Raw genomic sequence first — 22544 nt, 5'->3', positions numbered from 1 at the left:
TGTATGCACCGTGGGGGTGTGTACTTGCCCATCCCAAACTCCCTAACTATCCCCTCCCCCCAGAGAAGAAGGGCAACTTTGAGAGAAATGAAGTCTGTGTAAGTTGGGAGGGGTTGTGTTGGGAACAGGAATTGTAGTGTCTAAAGGCTGGTCTCTCCCACAACACACAAGAGAAGAGATGGTGCAAGGAGAGAAGGCCTTAGTTTGGGGAAGGTTTTAGTCCATTAAGGGCTTCCCTCGTGGCTCAGGCAGTAAAGAATTTCCCTGCAAAACAGGAGACCTGGGTTCAATCCCTGGGTCAGGAAGATTCCCCTGGAGAAGGGAATGGTTACCCACTCCAGTCTTCTTGCCTGGAGACTTCCATGGACAGAGGAAGCCGGTGGACTAAAGGCAAATGAATGACAATAACAATGGGAATATTAAGACTCAGATATTAAAACATATTAATATTTTAATATCTTGACACCCTGTATTTTTTTCTCACAGTTCTCACAATGATCAGTTTTGATGAAAAGGTTTAAAAAAAAATTTTTTTTATGTTATATAATGAAAGGAGATGGTAAGAAGAGCCAAAGACAAGCCATAAGTAAAACTTGTGAAATACAATATATCTAACAGGAAATACAACCTGACCTGGCTGGATTTTGAGCTCCACGTGTGCTCAGGGTTGGGTGTAGGGGTTTCACGGGGATGGGTCCTGCTTCAAGGAGTGGGGGGTAGGGGAACCCCAAGCACACACTGTGGGGGTGGGGGGGATGCAGAGGAGGGGTGGAGTGGCAAGGTCAATCTTCCTCTAGAAGGGGCACCAGACGCTTCAGTCATTATTAGACATCTGCGCACCCGGGCCTGTGACCAAGGACAGTGGATGCAGCTAGAGTTGGGCCAGGGAAGCACAGGAGATCCTGACTCACACACAGCCCGTCTCCATCTCTCTGCTGTACTCACTGGGTTTGAAGCTGCTGCTTCTAACATGAAGAAACAGTGAAGGTCTGCTGGGAAACAGCCTGTCATGTAGTAATTAGGATTCGGGAGACTTGGGTGGGGAAAACAAATTCTAAGAGACAGTCATCTCAAAACACTCAAGCTGCAGTGGCTGCAGACGCAGGCAAAGGGCAGCTTGTACCTCAGCCGGGTGTAAGGGGCTGCCGGCCGCCTATTGATCTCTCCTGTCACACCCGAGCACAGCGCCAACAAATCACTGTCAGCAGCAGCATCTCTGAACGCAGAGGACGGCAGTCTGTGCGCGCACCTTGGGACCTTCTGCCTGCGACTACTGGGAGGATGAGTGGAAGAGAACATTGATTTATTGATTAAAGGCATAATCAACGGAGGAGTCCATGGAGCTCAGCACTTAAGAGCCTGATCAAATAGCAGTGGGAACGGTTATTCTGGTTACAGCCACTCCCCAAGTCACCTGGGCAAGTCCCAGAACTTCTTCGCTCAGGCTTCAGCATCTGGGAAAGGACACTGCCTTGTTCGGTGACCACAAAGGGAAATCAAGGCGGAAGTGTGATCCTATGAGAGGGGAAATGATCCCAGAGATCTTTGCATCTGTGCTCAGGCCAGAGGGACTCAGGAGAAGTGAGGCAGGCTTGGCCCAATTCAAAGATCAGGTCCTACTAACGGAACGTCTTTAACAAGTAGGCGGCACGTTCCCTTTCTCAGAATACAGATACTTCAAAGGGTCTCAAGTACACAGAAAGTGTGCGCGCGCTCAGTCACTTCAGCCGTGTCTGACTCTTTATGACCCTATGAACTGTAGCCCACCAGGCTCCTCTGTCCGTGGGATTCTCCAGGCAAGAATACTGGGGTGGATTGCCATGCCCCTCTCCAGGGGAGCCTCCTGACCAGGGATCAAAGCTGCGTCTCTTAGGTCTCCTAAATTGGCAGGCATGTGAGTGCCACCTGGGAAGCCCCACTCAAAGTGAGAGCCATACCAACCTAACGTCTGAAAAGTGATGAGGCTCGTTTTCGATGAAATATACCCTGTGCCTCTGAGACATAGTTGGCACAGAGCATGGCTGTGATGTATTCTAAAAGAGCCACACCTCTCCATGCCTCTCCTCAATATATGGACAGAATACATATTTGTCTGGTTTGGAATCATGCAAACCTGCTTTATGGAAAAGATTTTCTTATCTTCTGCTTTTTCTTTTAAATCTAGAAATATAGTAATTGGGAATTTGTAAGGTATCCAGCAAAGCAATCTATTCAGACCCAGCTTTAGAAACTACACAGCAATCACCGTTTTCCTTTGGAATCTCATGAAGAAGTGGTGAAGTCATCAGGAACACAGGTCCCTCAATGTGTCTTAAAGAAGAAATGCTTTTTTTCAATGCAATAAAAATCTGAGACTGCAGTTTTGAATGTGGTCTACTTCTTCCCTTTTGTAAGAAAACTTCATAATGCAAAAAATACAGCTTAACATACTGTGAAGGCTAACTCTATGGGACAACTGGGCTAGGCCACAGTACTGAGGTTTTTGGTCAAACATTCTAGATGCTTCTGCAAGGGTATTTGTAAGATGAGATTAACATTTAAATCAGCAGATTTCAAGTAAGGCAAAATTACTCTCCAATAATGTGGCTGGATTTCATGCAATCAGTTGAAAACTTCATTAGGAAAAAAACTGATCTACCCAGGAGGGAAAATTCTCCTGGAGACTGCCTTTGGATTCAAATAACAATTGCTCCCCCAGTTCTCCCATCAGCCAACCCTGTAAATTTTGGACTTGCCAGCTTCCACAATTCTGTGAGCCAGTTCTTTAAAATAAAAGCCCCCCACTCTCCCAGACAGACCGACCGACATGCACACACACATACCCTATTGGCTGTTTCTCTGGAGAACCCTCACATGCACACTGTGGTAACGTTAACATTGTTCACCAGTTATTTCTGCTTTCTTCAAGGTCCATGGTTATACTTTCCTGAAAACGTAAGGCAAACCATGGTCACATAACTTGCTTTGACTAATGAGATGGGAGTGGGCGTGACGTGTGACCCCTGAGCAGATGCATTTAGGCGCCAGGCGTGATGCTACCCACTCCTCCCCCAGGGCACCGAGCCCTGAGCCACGCTGAGGTGGCAGACACACAGGTGTGCGCCCTGCGCCTGGCCCCAGGTGACCTCATGAGCGGAGTCTCACCTGCGGGCCCCTGTGGCTGACAGCATGAGTGGAAATCATTTGTTTCAAACCACTGGAATTTGAGGGTTGTTTATGACTGACACACTGCCTGGGGGAAAAAAAAAAAAGTTGTCCAGTATCCTAGCACTATCCACTCAACCAGCTGATTACAATGTTTTTTTTTTTTCATTATTACAAGTTTAGTAGGCCTTCTGTAAACACTGAATAGTGATTTGGAATGTTGTATGCCCGTAATGGTAGGAAAGCCGTCTCTCTAAAATTATTTTATATAAACTTTTCACCAACTGGCCTCTTCTTTAATCCAAATTATTGGTAGAATATTTTGCCAAACCCACGGGCATTCATGCCATTATAAAACTTGGAATAAATGGAGTCCATATGGATTTGACAATTTTGTAAACAAGACCTCGAAAACTAGTCTATTCCAACTGCACCAATGTTTTATGATTTTATGAAGATCCCAGAATATGTCCACCTTCTATCTGCTATAACTCCCAAATTACTACTAGGAAGAGACAATCTTTCAGTGAGACAGATGACTCAAAACTGAAAATCTGGCTTTCGCTAGATGGAAAAAAAAGAGTATGAAGATGGGAGTTTGAACCATATGGGCCTGTGAGGAAACGGGATGAACAGATGGAGATAATCAGATTTCAAAATTATCTAGTCCTGAGGTTATCTGCAATTCAAGATATGAACATATAGTTGAGATGATCAAATCCATCTAAAGTGCTCAGATTTTAAAAGAATCCTCCAACATTTGGTTCAGTTAAAAGAAAGGATAGTGCCATTTTCTCCCATAAACACCTAAACCTACAAACTCAGGACGGAGAGGACGAACAGGGTCACACTTATGGATACTCCACTATCCCCACTGGGCCTAGCACAGTGCCAGCCCACACTTACCATGCAATACACGTGAAACCAACTTCTACCACTTCCTCCAAACTCACTGCCTGGCCCCTTCTCCTATCTCCTAAACGGGGGAATCAGGCTGAGAGAGGGGGTCACAGTCATAGACCATGAAGGTCACAGCCAGTGGCCCACCACTTGGCCTGTCCCCTCTTGCCCATCCACTTCTGTGGTCTCACCCCCACTGTGGCTAACTGGACTCCAACGGGGCAGTTGAAGGTGGTCAGTTTACAGAGACACGCCTGGGTGCATGTCCCCCCCACAAACTGGAATAAAACTAGCCACCGGATATTCAGACCCTGGAGGTTAAGCCTAACTCCAACTTTTGAAAAATCTTTACTTATTCATCTATAGCTTTGTCAGGACTCAGTTGCAGCACACAGGATCTTTCATTGCAGCTCACAGGCTTTGTTGCCCCGTGGCATGTGAGATCTTAGTCCTGTGATCAGGGATCAAACCCACGGACCCTACACTAGAAGGCAAATTTTTAACCACTGGACCACCAAGGAAGTCCCTCGAGGCTATTAGCTCTTAGATGGAGTCTGGCTCAACAATGATCGGGCCCTCGTAGTAAAGGCAGTCAGAGACAGGCTGTGGCGTGCAGGAGCTCCATAAACAAGGTCACAGGAGACCAAGACTAGTTTCTCTTCCTTTTCCCAACAGTTTATTTTAGTGGCGAGAAGATGGGTTAATGCAGTCTGGCTATGGAGAACGGTCCTGGCCACAGAACGAGCTGGGGTTTGCCTCTGAATAGAGCTGGCCAATACTTTGAAGACCATTTCCTGAGGACAAAGGTCAGTGTCGGCCCAGAGGAGGAGGACAGACTGGCCCTGTGGCCTGGAATGCTGTGCTGAGGTCACTCGTGAGTCAGTGTGATTATCAAGGACGGTGTTTCCCCTCAGAGGCCACTTCTATTCTTATGAAGTTACGGCCTCCACCGTGATAAACCACACACAGCAAGTCATCACTGCCGCCTTCTCGGACCTCACGCAAGTCCCCTCAACGTCGACTGTCACATAATGAAGCTCTCCCAGCAAGCACTCCACATCGCCCTGCATAAAAAGGCTGAGGGCGCACAGCGTCTCTCAATAGCATTCCCTCCCTGAATGCTGAGATGTGAACGTGGAGATCGCAGCACATGCCTACCATCTGTATTTGTACTTGTCAACAGCTCTGTTTGGGGATAAACAGTGTTAAAGTAGAATCAATGCAACTTGTTGGAAGATTAGCCGAGGAACGGCTCACAAGACCAAAACAGAACATGAAGTCAGAAAGTCTTTAAAAAAAAAAAAAAGTCAAGCACCATTTTCTGTTTCTCACTAAACACTTTTGTCACAACCCAAGATAAGGAGCAGGTTGCTGGCGTTTGGGGGCAGAGAGACAGGGAAAAATGTGTTTGCTCAAGTGAAAAATTCTTCAACCTGGAACAAATGTCTTTGCTACAATGTAACTGGAAATCATTCACTGACCTCTAGGAGACTACAGTCAAGAAAAAAGTAATTTTAGCATTTACATTTGTTTCACAGTTCCACGATATGAAGGTGTACACAGAGGACAACGTGCATTGGTACAAGTGAATCACACAGTCCTTTATTACCATAAAAACGGCAGCATTTCCCAAAGTTGATCTTGATTAAAAAAGTAGTTCCATGGTTGAAACCACTACTCCACCACAGAGCTATTAGAACAGAGAGAGATGGCAAGGGGGAAATAAAGACATAATACCAAAAGGGAGGTCAGGGAAGAAGTTAGTAAAAACAGGATGCTACAGACTGGTGGGCAATAACAACAGAATTGCTTTTAGAAGCAGCTGATGTGAGCGAATGAAGGGGTGAGGGAACCTGGCAGCCCCATCTTCTACAAAACAAATGAGAACACGTGTGCTCCACTTGGAGGGACATTCATTTTCCCCTTAGACGACGTCATTTATAAAAGAGCAAATTGGTGATTTGTACTTACAGACTGAACCCTTTTCAAGCCCCTGTCAGGGAGTGATAAATTATTGATGCCTGGTTTTATTTTTGGTGTGCACACAGTAAGACCTTGTGAAATGTTGCTGTTCGCTTTCCCGGGGTTATTAATTAAAAAATAATTGTTTCCAATTACTCTGTGATCTTGAAGCTAAAACCAGACAAAATATCACACATGCCTCTCCAGACTCTCCTCTCCTCTCCTTCCTCACCCTGCCCCCGCATCCTTCAGCCAGGAAACGGGTTCAACATCACAGGGGGCTCCTGGCCCAGCCTGCAGCTCAGAAGGCAGACGGCTGCAGGAGGAAGACAGGACGGCCACACCATTGTCTCGGGTTCCTCCAGCCGCAGCGCCCAGACACATGTGTTGTTCTGAGAGACAGCGTAAACAGTTCAGGGCATACAGCAGGGCTGAGGAAGCCACATGAAGAGAGAGGGAAGCCTTCTCCATGGGAGCCACGTGAAGAGGAGCCGCCCTGCGCCAAGAGACGTGGATGCTCATGCTCCACTCCCAGACGAGGTACTAGGCTGGAACTGGAGAGAAAGGCTTTCCAGGAGACCGTCCCTAAGCAAGGGCTCTGAGAAATTCTGCCCGTCACAGTGGAGTAATTGGAACCTGAAATGAGTTTACACACTGCAGGCCTCCCTTTCATGCAAATGATGGTCAGACTGTACAGGACTGGCTCCTCCTCGTCACATTCACAAAATGAGAGGACAGCGTGGGTATCCAGCTTCTGGAAAGGGAGCAAGAAAACCCACCAGGTGAACCACATCCCGAAGATGCAAAATGACTGTGCACAGGCTTGGCGTCAGAGTGTTCCCACCTACAACCCGCAGAACCTCCCCACTCCTTTTGTGGAAGTGCCACTATGAGACCCCCAATTCTATTTCCTATCGAGGAGATGGAGCCAGAGGCTGAGCATCTGGTCTAGGGGAAACTTTGCAGCCTCAGACTTGAAACCGGACGCCTGGTGGAACATTTTCCCTTGAGCACCTTGCATGGCAAACATAAGAGGACATGAGAAGGCCATCTCTACAGTGTTTTAATTATCCTCACAGCCATCATTTCAGCCAGTCCCACAAGCAAAGCAGTCAGATCAAATGTCTTGAAAACTTCCATGTAGGGAGAAAAAAATTTTCTTTCCACTTAAAAAAAAAAATCTTTTTGCTTTCTGCACAGACGTAGAGGTAAAAGAAAATGACTGCAACTTAAATATGAAAGAATGCTTTACAATTAAATCCACAATTTTACACATTTATCTCAAACATGTGTCAGTGAAAAATCACCAACTATTACAAAATAGGAAAAATTATATGACAGAAGAAACAAAAAACTTGATAAAAAATATATCTCGGTATGAAAAGTACTGTACTCTTGGTGTCTTCACATCCTCCTCTTCTGTGTACTTATATACAACACTGAAAAGAAAAAATGAACAAATTGAAAAAAGCTGCTCTTAAGTATCATAACAGCCAGTTTTAACAGCATACAGATTTCAGCCTGAACCACACAAAAAGTTCTAGAACTATTGTAAGGCTAATTTTTATGATTTGAGAGCTGGGTCTGATGTCTCAGAGGACTGTGTTCTGATCTCAGCCATACATCTGACTAGATTTGCAAATCATGAGCAAGGGAATAAAATAAAATGTATGAGAAAGTCTCTGGAATCTTAGAATGGTTTATAAATCACAGGTATAACAATTATGCTTATAGTCAAAGTATATTAGTAAATCTACCAGGCCAGACTTCAGACTAAAAACACTTAGTTTCATCCATCTCTTCAATATAATCACTAAACTTCCTGTTTACTTTTTTAAAATTACATCAGGGTAAACAACAGCTGAGGAGTTTTTAATTTTTGTTAAAGACACCAAAGTCCTTATTCTGAGTTCCCTATAAAGGGTCAACCTTTGGTGTTATCCGAAGTCTTACCCAGCTAGTCCTCTCATGACCACCCACACACACTCTTCAGGGTATGTGTGGTACATCAGAACCAGACCACGCTGGACAGCTGGCTCACTGGAGGCAAGTTTCCACCAGAGGCGTGGAAACTTCCACCCCTTCCACCCCTACGCCTACTCTGATTCTGATAGGTTTGTACAAAAGTGAACACTAACAGATATCTTGATCAAAGAATATGGTACAGATTCATCAATAAGCCAGGATCCTCTTTAAGAGCCTAGGATGCGAATTATGGAGTCTAAAGATAACTAACCACCACTAACTACCCCACAGACAAGGTTATATAAAGGAAAGCATCAGAAGGACAGTAGAAACACCCCAAGGAAACTGGCCAAGTTTGAGATGTAGAGTGTTATGTGACAGGATCCACCTTGTCACCTCTCACAGAACCCACAGCTGACTGATGTAATCAGCTGTCTTGAGATGAGGAAAGATCATTAACATTTCTCCGTGAGTGGAATGAGTCAAATAAAAACAATATTAAAGACAGGAGGCCTATTCTTCTTCACACTGGAAGAACTAAAAGGGGATATATATATACATAAAGATATGACGTGACCCAAATGTTCATAGCAACACTATTTACAATAGTCAAGACACAGAAGCAACGTTAAGTGTCCACTGACAGATGAATGGATTAAGAAGGGTACATGGAATATTATACAATGGAATATTACTCAGCCATAGAAAAGAAAAAAATAATGCCACTTGCAGTAACATGCATGGACCCAGAAATTATCATACTAAGTGAAGTAAGTCAGATAGAGAAAAGAAATATCACATGGTATCACTTACATGTGGAATCTAAAAAAATGATACAAATGAACTTATTTACAAAAAAGAAGCAGATTCACAGATACCGAAAACAAGTTCATGATTACCACAGAGGAAGTGGGAACAGATAAATTAGGAGTTTAGGAAGAGCAGATATAAACTACTATACATAGATAAAAACTATATACAGAGATATATAGTTTTATCTTTATGTATATATCTCTGTATATAGTTTTTATTTATATAAAGGTCCATATAGTCAAAGCTATGGTTTTTCCAGTAGTCATGTATGGATGTGAGAGTTGGACCATAAAGAAGGCTGAGCATCAAAGAACTGATGCTTTTGAATTGTGGTGTTGGAGGAAACTCTTGAGAGTCCCTTGGACTGCAAGATCTAACCAATCAATTCTAAAGGAAATCAACCCTGAATATTCATTGGAAGGACTGATGATGAAGCTGAAGTTCCAAAACTCTGGCCATTTGATACAAAGAGCTGAGTCACTGGAAAAGATCCTGATGCTGGGGAACAATTGAAGGCAAAAGGAGAAGGGGGAGGCAGAGGACGAGATGATCAGATAGCATCACCAACTCAATGGACATGAGTTTAAGCAAGCTCCAGGAGATGGTGAAGGACAGCGAAGCCTGGTGTGCTGCAGTCCATGAAGTCACAAAAAAGACACAACTGAGCCACTGAACAACAAAAACAAATATAGATAAACCACAAGGTTCTACTGTAGAGGAGAGGGGATCATATTCAATTTTATAAACGATAATGGAAAAAAATCTGAAATAATATATATACATTCAGTTATACATACGTATATATATATATATATATATAATGTGTGTATATGTATATATATATAAATATGTGTGTATATGTATAATAAATATGTGCATATGTATATAAATATGTGTGTATATGTATATAACTGAATCACTTTGCTGTACACCAGAAACACAATACTGTAAGTCAACTACTTTAATAATAAATTTTTAAATAAAATAAAATGAAGACATAATGTGAAGCAATATGGTACTATATGGACAGGAGAAAGAACATCTACCATAAAAGTCAGGATGTTTAGTTCACAGCAAAGAGATCCAATTGTAAGGAGGTGGAAGAACTTATCCAGAACTGGAGGATGCACAATAAGAAAAAAAACAGAAATCAAGAGTCCCAAAACTCCGTTTGGGAGATGAGACCAAAAAGCAGGGATGAGTCAAAGGATAATGCCCACAGTTTTGATGTCTTCCCTTGAGTACCTTCAGAGCCATATTTCCTCTTTTGTCATCTTTGCCAAATTAAGGGATACAAATCTCCCACAAGAAAAGCATTTCAAAGCTTCACAGAGAAACAGGGCAAGTTATCTGTCAAATGACGCAAACCAAAGGTAGCAGGGAAACAGCGGCCATTCTGGGAGCCAGAGTCCCAACCGCCAGGTGAGAGGCGGCGTTGGGGGGATATAACACACTGTATCCAAGGACAGACCTCAGCGCCAGTGTACCGAGGCCCTTGTCAGCAAAGGGAGGGAAGAAGAGAATTTCTAGTTCCAAAATGCCGTGAAGCATCTACAAGAAAAAACGGCCACACTGATGATTCGAGAGGAAATTAGAATTTAAAAACCTACAAAGCAAAACTAAAACTGAATTATCCAGAAAACCTGCTGGTGATCTGATTATAAACACAGAGGCCTATTGTGGATGCTATGTAACTGTAGAGTGAAGGGCTGTTACCATTGTTTCCTCGGATAAATGCATCCCCGTACTTGTTCTTCAGCTGTCCATTGACATACTCCTCTGTCTGCTCCAAGGCTATATTCATGTAGCCATCCAGGCAAGCCAGGACCCCTGCAGATGGATTCAGGCAAAAAGACACACACAGCAAGAGCTGAAAATTACAGGGCACACCTGAGAGCTGACAATCCCTTCATTCATTAGCCCTCACATGCCTAATATAAAAATTCACACTGTAAAGGCAGCTCAACAGAGGCAAGCACAAAGAGTCTCTGCTCTCTGTCGGTCTGAATGGACGCTAAGGCCCGGACAGCATGAAGGCCACCGCATACCCAGGACTGCGGGCAGGAAAAACGAGCTGCTGCCTTCCTCAATGCATGTGTGGCAACAATGCAAACTTTAAAACCTTCACAAAAGTAACCCAGAGAGAATATTCCAAGTAAAATCCCATTCTTTGAAAGCTAAAGACAGGAGCGGGCAGTTAGGCCCGAACAAATGACCACGAGCCATGCCTCCTCACGCCCCTTGGCGTGGCATTCCTGACTTTGGCCACTAAGGGAAATATGGGTCTGGCTGGTTTATCTCATTCTGTCACAACATCTCCTGCAGCAGATGAATGCGGTCCAGGGTTAAAAGGAAGTCTCCACAACGTGTTAAAATAATGCAGAAGAGGAGACAACAGGTGTCCTGAGAGAACAGCTTAAAGCCGTGACTCCCAGTGAAGCGCAACCTGAGCGCTCAAGCACCATACCGCTTCACAGCACACCCCTCTCCGTGTCGTTCCGGTTAGAGTCCTTCCCAATACAGACCAGTACAGAAAAACTGCCAAAAACATCCCAGGCTTTTTAGGAAATTGTTCAAGGGAATCTTTTCAACTGTGTTAAGAGGGCATCAATTTTGCAAGATTTGATCTGATGATCCTTTATTTAAAAAGACTAAGATATGTGGACCACTAACTCTGAGTTTCCAATTTCCAGTAGTATCTTCCAGAAAAACAATTTAAGTAAAAACAAATGCTACAAATTTGATTCAATTAACCAAGTCAACAGCTCCATTTCGTCTCAACTTCATTAATATGCTCCTCACTCTCTGCCTTTGCCCCCATTATCCTCTCAACAAAAAGTTTCTTTTCAAAATTGTGTGTGTTTGTGATAAGAGCACAAGACAGTAAGCTAACAAACCCTCCTACAGGCTGAAAACTTTCAAAGCACCAGCATGGATTGTGAACAATTAATAATTATTTCCTATCAAAAGAAAGCTGAAGCTACAACTTTACGGTTTCTTTCCTGCTGTATTATATCTAAACCCCAATCATAAGTGAGCAAGAAACTTCTGAGACAAGCTATGTAAATGTTTGAAAATTAATTAAAAGCATTTAAAATAAAATCTTTCCTTCTAATAAAAATATTCTCATAGCAAAGGCTTTTTTTTTTTTTTTTTAAAGAAAAAGGTTCCTAGAGGTTATAAATATGATCCTCTCCTAAAGGTTGAAGGGAAATTGATACAGAGAGCTGGATTTTTTCCCCCCAGTACTTTTATTTAACCACATTCTTTATAGTATGCCCTCAATAGTGTACATTTTCTTTTAATATATAGAAGCCATGGCCAGACATTCATAAAAGGAGAAAAATAACAGTTACTACCCATATGAAAGGTTGCTGTAACTTACTAATCAAAGAAATATAAATGAAAAGAGTTATTACTTGTGGCCAGCTAGCATGGAAAAGTTGAAATCAAGGCTAACCCAAGAATTGAGGAGAACACACACAAGGAAAAGCCATCTGCCCTGACAGGGGCCAGCTGGTACCCTCTCTGACTCTGAGACCCCAGCCCTCGTCCACAAAAATAAAACCATGGTCCATACACTCATGGGACTCCTCTGCAGCCATTCAGCAGTCTGTATCGTGAGAGAACAGAAGGCATTGTTTAAATGTTAAAAAAAAAACAAACCAGAATGCACATACAACTAATCCCACTTATGTAAAATTGTGCTTTTATGGAGACAGATCCAAGCGGGTAAGGCTGATTATCTCTGCATGGTAGAATTTGGGGAAATTTAGCTTTCTTCTACATATAGGCTTCCCTGGTGGCTCAGGGTAAAGAACTTGCCTACCAACACAGGGGACATAGGTCTGATCCCTGTGTCAGGAAGATCTGAAGAAGGAAACGGCAACCCACTCCAGTATTCTTGCCTGGAGAGTCCCATGGACAGAGGAGCCTGGCGGGCTACAGTCCATGGGGTCCCAAGAGTCAGATACAACTTAGTAACTAAACCACCACCATTCAGTATAAAGTCTCTAATTCCACTACAAAAATCAAATTACACTGGAAATATGTTATTAATGTCCAGAAACTAATACACAGACAGCAGAATATTTCTTAACAAGGCTTTTGAGTCAAGCTTGAGTCTGAGTCCTAGCTCCTCCCTTACTACGTGGGGATAATCAACAGAGATCTCAAAAGGATTTACGTGATGACAAGATAAAGATTAAAGTGATTCATGCACACTGGACCCATAGTAATCTCTCAATAAAATTAAGTTTGCATGTGTGTAAAGTGGAAAAATCTCAAGAGACTAGGATCATTATTCAGGAGAGTGATCAAGAAAAGGCTTTAAAACTCTGCTAATGAATTAGTTATCTACAATTGTGAAATATTCCCAGTAATTTAACATATCTTAATATTGGAGGATTAGGATTAGTTATTTCAGAAGGTGAAACTGGATACCTTTCTTCCACAAAGTTAGTTTCAGTACTGTCAGAGCCTCTTAAAAAGGGCACTTCATTCTGTACAAGAACAAAAAGAAGTCTTTGGACACCCCACGTATTGAGTGAGTGGGAAGTTCATGCTGTAAAATGATACTGCCTAAATAGCTGCTCGCCAATCTTGACTACTTTCACAAAAATAAATGTGGCTGGGCCAAGGAGTTCTTCAGAATCCAGTTACTCAAGCCTGGCTATCACCAAGGACGCAGGCACACCAATCCCAAAGTAGAGACAGGAGCCCCAGATCGGGCCATAGATCACAGACACACGCTCTGTGGTCAGTTCTCTTCTCTAAAATGAACTGTCTCCGGGGTAGGAAAAGAAGTGGGTGTAAAATCTGTTGACAACCAAGGCTTTTTCGGTCTACTGGGTACTTTGTTACTTCTTTAGCGAACACCAGTAAGGATGAGGCACCGGAAATCTTACCTCGATAATCCACTCCCGAATTTAATTTCACCACAACTGGTCGCCCGATGATTTGCTTCAGGAAGTCACTGGGTGTTTGCTTCCGCAGACTCATTTTAACAATCCCGATCAGAAAACTGAAAAGAAGCAATGAAGGTAATGCCGAAAGTTAATTAGTCAGCAAAAAAAAACCCAAGAAGCCCTTAGGGTATTTACAGGAAATCAAGCATCAAAGGACCACACGTGAAGAATCAACATTAGTCCACCACCACGCCCCTAACAAGACAGCTAACCAGATTCCAGTACCTTCCAGAAGCCAGATCCTAAGCTAAGCGTTTATACACATTACCTCACCCACGCTCACAAGAATCCTCGGACACAGCCTCACACAGAAGAGCCCTGGGTTTCCAGAGTCCCTGTTCCTAATCACTCGTCACCACTGTCCCCGCATAGGCAGTATATCCATTCCCGCCACCACCACTCACCCAACACTTATTTTATGCTGAGTGCTCTGCTAAGACCCTTCAGCACCTATCAAATGTCATCTTTACAAGAACCCCGGCAATAAGGTTTTAAAATCCCCATTATGCTGATGAAAATAAAGGCCCAGAAAGATGAAATAAAGTGCCCCAAATGTGGCAAAATCAACGTCCAAGTTTGAACCAGTCATGTTTTAAAGCCACTGCTTATATAGTATTTACAACAACTGATGTCAAAACAGTATCTCTAGAGAGAATTATAATCATAATTGAAAGCTAATATTTGAATGTACTACAGGCCAGCACTTATGTAAGCACTTCACATGTATTAATCCACTTAGCGCTCACAGAGGTAGGTGTTGTTTTAACCTCATTTTACAGATGACTAGAGACAGAAAGGGCTAAACAGCCTGTTCAAGGTCACATAGCCAGTAAGTAGAGGGCCAGCTCATGTCTTAATCACGTCTTTATGTTGCCTCCTGAAAGCTGCTAATGTAGCCAAAGATTTTTATTTATCCTATTATACCAAATAAACTCTCTATGACAAAAAAAAAATCTTAAAAATCAAGTATAATAGGGATCTGAAGTAGGGAAACAGCATTATACACCCAAATCAATCACAGACATACATAGCAACCCATCGCACCTTTCAAAATTCATCCTGTTTTATAAGTTCTTGCTTTCAAAATACTTCGGTAAACAAATATAACAAAGCTGCAGTTACTTAAGCAAAACTTGGGAAAGTGATTTTTCTGTTTTAGTCATATTCAACATCACTTGTATTCAGTAGCCACACAGCATCACTGAAAAAAGCATGGGTACAATAAGTGAAGGACTTGCCTCAGGAACTTGTGTTGGGTTTTGTTTTCATTCAAAACTTTTCATTAACCATTCTTCCATAAATAGCACTACTTATTTCACTCCAAGTCTATCCACTCAAATGATCTGAATTCAGGCTGAAGACCACTGGATGGAGATTTTCTCAGCATGAATCTATGCAGACTCAGCGGCAGTCTGGACAAGCTAGAATGCTAGATTTTATTGACTCTTCCTTGTTTAACAATTATGTGTATGGACACTCTGCAAGAGAATTCAATGAACGTACACACAGGCTCTCACCTTACAGATTTTAGAATCTAGAAGGACTTAGACTCTTGTTTAAGAGCATAAACACAAAGTGATTTTGCTTAGTTCTCAGTCTGACTCTTTGCAACCTCATGGATGGTAGCCCGCCAGGTTCCTCTGTCCATGGGGATTCTCCAGGCAAGAATACTGGAGTGGGTTGCCATGCCCTCCTCCAGGGGAATCTTCCCAACCCAGGGATCGAACCCAGTCTCCCACACTGCAGGCAGATTCTTTACCATGTGAGCCACCAGGGAAGTCCAAGAATACTGGAGTGGGTAGCCTATCCCTTCTCCAGGGGATCTTCCCCACCCAGGAATCAAACTAGGATCTCCTACATTGCAGGCGGATTCCTTACCAGCTAAGCTACTAGGGAAACCCTCTTGTTTGAGAGCGTGAGCAAAAAGTTCTTGTAATCTAAGTAAAATAATTTTCTTTAACCAAGAAAAAAAAAATCTCAAATTAAATAAAATACAAATTTCAAAAACTATTCTTGAATTTGGGGCTGGTACTTGGTCCATCCATCATCCATTCCACCTCCTCAAGGGAGAAGGATTTTTTTTTTAATGTGATCAACTAATTATTTTGCTCAGTAAATCTCACCTTTCCCACTGCATTGCCAGTTTATTTTTTTTAGCTACACAGGATCAATAGATAACTGAAATTTCAATTACTATTCAGGACAATCACTATTCATTCATGATTCAGGCCACATAACAAAGTTATTTATGCTGTTTTGAGCCCAGGGGGAAAAAAATTACAAAGTAAATACTGTAGCAGATTCAGGACTTTTAGTGAGTTGAGTAAAAAGAAACAAATCTTCCCATTTATCTATGAAGTGCCTTATTTCTGTATGGAACATGCATTGTTCTGTGGCTAAGGGGCTGAAGGCCCCATAGAGACTCACTCATTGAGTTTTAAGCTCTTTTCCTGTCAGATGCTAAGTCCCATTATGCCAGCTTTTTCAATTACAATATTGAGAGAAAACTAGCTGTTCATTTTTTGCTTAAAAACCTCACTAAGATGCATTCTGACGTGAGAATATTCTATTAACTACCTTGTCTGAAGTTAAAAGTCAATAGAGAGAAGTTCTCATTGCTTTCTAAGATGCTCTTCTTGGGTTATGATCCTCAAATTTGACTCAAATAAAATTTTTCATTTCTTTAAAAAAAAAAGTTAAAGATAAATTTTAACCTAGACTGATAGTTTGCCCAACTGATATTATTTTTTAAATGTTACTCTCTTTCCTTGCCTTTTAAAAAAGCACATTCTTCTTCTAAGTTCCACAAAGATCACACCTCTGCCATTAAGCCTCACCTTTACCCCAATTAACACTGATCACTTCCTGAAGGCACTCGACACTTCAGGTCTTCATGCAGCAGCAACTGGGGACATAACACCAATAAGACACGACCATGGGCCCTCAGAGCTGACACTCCAAAGGGGGCAGAAAGATGCAAAAGGAGGGTTTCTGGTTTTTTTTTAAATATTTCTTTCTTTTTACTTATGTATTTATTTGGCTGCTCTGGGTCTTAGCTGTGGCATGCGGGATCTTTAGTTGCAGTATATGGAATTTAGTCCCCTGACCTGGGATTGAATCCCAGCCCCCTGCACTGGGAGCCCAGAGTCTTAACCACTGGACCACCTGGAAAGTCCTGGAGAAGCTTTTAAAAGTCGTCTGCATTTGGATAAAATTATGCAGGGAACAGCACATAGAGAAGACTCATTTAGCCCAGGCCTGGCAAATCAAAGAAAGATGGGGTGAACCTGAGCTGAGTATGGAGTAAAAGGAGTCCACCAGCCTAAAAGGAGAGAAATCTGAGCAAAGGCATCGGACAGTATTTGAGCTGGAAGGGAAAATGCTCCCCTACGCATGCAGGACAAGCAGCAGCTGCAGAAGGGAGCAGGGCCACCGAGGCGGGAGCAGGGCAAGTCAGGCTGCAGGTCAGGGCCACACGTGGGTCACCCGCATCACGTGGATATCCTGATTCAGCAGTGCTGGGGCGGGACCCAGGAATCTTTGCCCAAGTCTAGGGGACTCTTCTAAACTGGGCAGCACGGGAAATAGTTGTGTCAGGGAAGGGGACCCTGGGAAGCTTTGAAGCAGAGATCTGACTGACTACAGATTGCAGACAGGCCCTCTCACTGAGTCCTGGCATCACAGCTTACCATCTGGTTGTTTGTTGTCTAGTTGCTATGTCGTGTCCAACTCTTTTGTGACCCCGTGGACTGCAGCCCACCAGGCTCCTCTGCTCATGGGATTTCCCAGGCAAGAATACTGGAGTGGGTTGCCATTTCCTCCCCCCACTTGGTTACCTGTCATTATTTATTCCCTTTCATATACTTTACTTTTCTTTTTTTTAAATGAGTCTTTTCTCCCTCAAAATACTGGAAGCCATGTGAAAAAAAGAGACTAGTTCTCATTTACTCACCAGAACATCAATATTGTGCTAAATCTCTTAAAAAAATTTTTTTTTTAAGTTCATGGTAAAGAGGATGGTTGCTTCAAGCACATTTTATCCATCACTTTAGGAAAGTGTATCTTTTACATTCGTCTTCATTAGGCTTCTGTGGTACTCTTGGTTACTTAACGACTCGGCCATAAATCCATTTTGTGTGAGTAAATTGGTCTCGACACCACAATTTTTCCCATGACTTGGCCCACGTAATTTTAAGTTTTCATCTTTTAAATTGGATAAGGCAGAAGGAACAGTTCTGTTTCTGAAGGAAAAAAAAAAAAAAGCCTCTTGAACCATAAACACGTAAGAGGAAAAAAGCTTCCTTGCTTCAGGGTCACCTTGATAAAATTTCTGTTTAAAATTAAAGCCGTAATCACCCTCGAGGCCCCCTCTCCCTCCTGACTCCTCAGGCTTGTTTTAAACGACCTACTCTCATATAAATGGCTATTAACTCAAAAGCAGTATATTTCCCGGCAGAAGCTCCTGAGAGGTCTGGTATGAGAACATCTGCCGACTGCCCTGGCAGAGTTTTTTTTTTAGGTAGAAGAATGGGGAGCTGGGTGAAGAACCAAACTGTCTCCATCCCTCTAGGTGCCCGGCAGTATGAGGTTCCTGAGCAATTCACAGAGTAACCCTGGGAGGCGATGAGCAGGGCTGAGGCTTGATCCCAAAGCCCAGGCACTTTCCCCCTTCTGAACAAGTCAAGATTCTCTTGTTAAACCTAGGGAACGGCCAGAGACACAGTGAGAGGTCTATTTGGAGAGCAGCAATGCAGGGGAGGGGAGGGGCCTTCCATGGTGGCTCAGACGATAAAGAATCTGGGTTCGGTCCCTGGGTTGGGATGATCCCCTGGAGAAGGGAATGGCAACCCACTTCAGTATTCTTGCCTGGAGAATTTCATGGACAGAGGAGCCTGGTGGGCTACAGTCCATGGGGTCACAAAGAGTTGGACTGAGCAACTCACACACATAGCACTGGGTGGGGGGGAGGGTGGATACCTAAAGTGACAAAGGATTATAAATTAGCCTGTGGAGCTATATAAAAATGGTCAAACGGAAAAATATATATATATTTAATACGACTGAATTATGTCATTGAGCAAAGACATCCAACTCCTTGTTTCTTGGCAATGTTCACTGTAAACTTTTACCCGTTTACAGTTTAGGGTGGAAAAAAGATTGAAAAGGAAAAAACTGCGATGAAACCTAGTACTACAACCCAAGTAAACACAGCTGTAGACTAACACGTGAGTATCAGGGAGGGCATGAGACACGGTGAAAAACAGCTCCCCATGGATTTCCCTTTCCAGACAGTGGATACATGACCCTCTCTGAAGGCTTCAAACCAACCCCTCCTCCCCACCCACAAGAAGCTACCTTCCTCCCTGCTCTCCTAGGAGCCAGGCTGAGTTGGCCCTCTGCACACCCAGAATGCCTCTCGCCAAAAAAAAGAAAAAAAAAAGTGATGTATTTGCAACATACTGATTATCTGGCTTTGCAAACACCTGGAATTTTATTGGCTAGGGAAAGAGCACCACTTTCATGCTCCATCCTGGGGTGTCTAGCTCACCCAGCCCCTGCCTCTGTTGTGGAGAGTTGTCCTTGTTGCTCTTTAGTCGCTAAGTCCTGTCCAACTCTTTTGCAACCCCATGGATTGTAGTCCATCAGGTTTCCCTGTCCATAGGATTTCCTGGGGAAGAATACTGGAATGGATTGCCATTCCCACCATTGTTCCCTCATCTTAAAGCAACAAAAAGTTTTAAAACTTCAAGGGTTAACAGATGAAAACCAACAGCGAAGTATTAACCATGTGTCAGAGTATAAATCATAACTTATTAGATATTTTATTCCAACATATGAAGAATCTGAAAACAATAGTCAAAAAAACCTTGAAGGGACTGCGACTCTAAATAATGCATTTCTAGTCCTGGCCATGAAAACAGTCACTTCTCCCATTTTTCAATGCTACAGATCGCTCAGGATTACAATCTCTGTTACGTGGCACAATTCTAAAACAGCAGACTATGGAAATATACAAATACAAGTAAGATATTACATATATATAATATATATACACCTATTACATACATACATGTATATAGCCGAATTACTTTGCTGTACAACTGAAACTAACACAATATTGTAAATCAACTACAATAAAAAGAAGTAAATAAAACAAGTAATCCAAGGGGCATAAGTATCTTTTTAAATTCTAATATCGAGTATGTCATTGCTCAGTGTGAGACCACATGTGTACAGACTACACACTTGGGATGGGGGACACCTGAGTTCTAATCCCAGCTCTGCTACTTAATTAGCAGTGTGCTTGGATAATTCACCATTTCACCTCTCCAGGCCCCCCGGTTCCTCATTTGAAAAATAAGGGAGTTATGCCAGAAGATCACTTAAGACAGACAATCCCTTAAGGGATCATCCGGCTTTAACATTCAGTCAAGGCCGATGCAGTAACTCCAACAATACACAAACACACATACTAACATCCTCTGACGTGCACAAAATCAAGCAAGTGGAATCATCACATATCACTATTACAAAAAAAAAAAAAAAAAAGAATCCAAAGAGGCTCAACCTTGCTGGTTGATATCCTACAAAAGAATTACTTTTGGTGAAAAAGGCACAGTCAAAATGATGGAAACCACTAAAACTTTTTTGGCAAACAATGTGGCCATGTGTATGAAGACCTAAAAAGACCCCATAAGACCACAGCATCTATTCTAATAATTTCACTTCTCAAAATTAGTACAAGAGAAGAAAATGGCAACCCACTCCAGTATTCTTGCCTGGAAAATCCCAGGGACAGAGGTGCAGGGGTTCGCAAAGGGTCTCACTCGACCTAGGGACTAAGCACGCATGCAATCATCTTAAATATGTTTTTAAAGAAAGGTTATCAAAGTATTGTTTGGAACATTAAAATGAAGCAAAAATCCACAAACACCCTAAATGCCTCCCTGCCGGGTAATAGTTAAATAATTTACAGGACCTACACAACGATGGTTTAGGCAGCCAATAAAAAGAAGATACAAAATTAGAAATTATATTTAGGAATGATTTCTAAGTGAAAATGGAAGACTAAATATACTAAATATACTGTTAAGTGATACAATGGGTACAGCCTTAGCTCAAGTACAACCTAGCCCACACAAGAATAGAATTCTCAGACTGTAGTGTCGTGAACATTTCTATAACAAGGGGTGGGGCAAGAACAGAACAAATCGCTCTCAATATTATCTGCAACATCCCAATTCCAGAGACGGTAATACGTGCTGACCACGAGCGCACACCGCTGCACACGAATGCCGCCGCGACAGGACTTAACACCATGCAGCCGAGGGCATCCCCAATCTGACAACTCCGGGGAGGCGGGCTAGCGCAGCCCTTAATTCCCGGGGGTCAGGCGCAGCCACGCCATTGCAGCGAAGGCCAGGCGATTCCGGGAGAAGCCTGGCCCCGCGTACTACCTTCCCCTCGAATCCCCGGGCGCAGGTCGGGACTGTCGGCGGAATCTCAACCACCAGGAGCGGTCTCGGAAGCCGACTTGGTGAAGCCCGGCCGGTGCCGTTCCTCCCCGCGCGATCGAGGCGGCCCTCGGGATCGGGAATCCCGGCGCCAGCGATCCCCGATCTCCCGGCAACGGCAGTCGCCGAGGACCGAGCCTGAGCGCCGCACCTCGCGCGGACCCACCACCCGCTGGCGCCGGAGTGCGCGCTCGCTCCCGGCCCCGCCAGGGGCTGCCGGCCCGGCCCGGGGATGCCGCTCCCGAACTCTACCCGGGGCGAGGGAACACTGAGGCCTCAGATGGCCCGCGCGGCCGTGCAGCTCACCTCGCGGCCGGGATCCGAACCCCTGCTCCGGGCACCCCACAAGCCCGGCCTCCGCCGACCCACCCGGCGAAACCGAAACTGAAATCGCCCAGGCGGCGGCACTTTTCGGACTCAGCCAATCGTTGCTTTCCGTGACTACGGCACCCCGCGAGGACCGAAAAACCGCACCGAGCCGGAGCGCGCAAATCCCAGAATCCTGATTTGCCCGAAGATGAAGTTGGCACTTGGAGTCAAAGCGGAAAGCACTGTTTCACTCTTCTAACAGAAAGAAAACACCACCGCCCCTCCCTCCCCTACTCCCTCGAAGAAAAAAAAGCAACACTGGAACTGAACTTTTAATCAGGATTTCGTTTAGGTAGAAATGTTAAAAAAAAAAACAAAAAAACTTGAAGTTATAGGAAACGGGAATTCACTGCTAAAGTAATGACTTATGCATAGAGATGTCCTGAAATTGGATAACTAAATGCAAATAAATAAATAAAGCAAGCAACCTCGAATCTTTAAATCCACTTTTGGATTTTGCTTAAATGTGTCGTTATAAGCAAGAGATTGTCTCCATAGCCACGTTAATTGACACAAAAAATTAAAATCACGAAAGTAACTCGTATTATAAAGGTATAAAGGACGTTGTGTTACAGACTAGTTCTACATGGAAATGGTGTACAGACATTATTTAAGTGCTGCTATGGGATATCGGTTTGGAACTTCGGGTAAATTCTCAATAGTCTTGCTATTTGAGGGAAAGAAAAAAAAAACTGTTATGCCAAGACTTGATTCCTTTTTTCCCTACACACATACCCTCATCAAATTAAAACTTATACTTGAATTCTATTCCAAATTTGTGATGCTACAAATAAAGTGATGATAGGTTTAAGTAGATCTTTAACCCTGTTTAAGAGTTACAGGATCTAAGACACAGACATCTTTCCTAAGACAAAAATGAGTTCACTCTCCTGTAAGCTTGTTAGCTAAA

The 22544-nt window shown here is 43.2% G+C and overlaps 1 protein-coding gene across 3 annotated transcripts; it reads right to left on the bottom strand.

Moving 5' to 3' along the window:
- Positions 1-7052: 7052 nt before the first annotated feature.
- On the bottom strand, positions 7053-21722 carry LSM6 (LSM6 homolog, U6 small nuclear RNA and mRNA degradation associated). Of its 3 annotated transcripts, XM_043902555.1 has the most exons (5): positions 21572-21706; positions 17704-17992; positions 13692-13807; positions 10501-10614; positions 7053-7445 (listed from the first exon to the last, which is right to left on the bottom strand). In XM_043902555.1, exons 2-5 carry the CDS (start codon positions 17709-17711, stop codon positions 7411-7413), a joined length of 273 nt encoding a protein of 90 aa, XP_043758490.1. In that variant the 5' UTR covers positions 17712-17992; positions 21572-21706; the 3' UTR covers positions 7053-7410. The 3 variants fall into 3 exon arrangements, with proteins under 3 accessions (XP_043758490.1, XP_043758491.1, XP_043758492.1); XM_043902556.1 differs by lacking the exon at positions 17704-17992 and having other exon boundaries at positions 21572-21722; XM_043902557.1 differs by lacking the exons at positions 17704-17992; positions 21572-21706 and adding an exon at positions 21209-21386.
- Between the last annotated feature and the right edge of the window lie 822 nt (positions 21723-22544).

Source organism: Cervus elaphus, chromosome 5, assembly GCF_910594005.1.
Source record: "Cervus elaphus chromosome 5, mCerEla1.1, whole genome shotgun sequence".
NCBI classification, from domain to species: domain Eukaryota; kingdom Metazoa; phylum Chordata; class Mammalia; order Artiodactyla; family Cervidae; genus Cervus; species Cervus elaphus.
This window is presented reverse-complemented; position numbering and strand designations above follow the sequence as displayed.

Excerpts from the sequence above, each read along its gene's own strand:
- LSM6 (XM_043902555.1), bottom strand. Across the intron at positions 10,615-13,691 it reads TTCGGGAGTGGATTATCGAG|GGGTCCTGGCTTGCCTGGAT; the intron begins GTAAGATTTCCG and ends ATCCATCTGCAG. Across the intron at positions 7,446-10,500 it reads ATTTATCCGAGGAAACAATG|TGTTGTATATAAGTACACAG; the intron begins GTAACAGCCCTT and ends TTTTCTTTTCAG.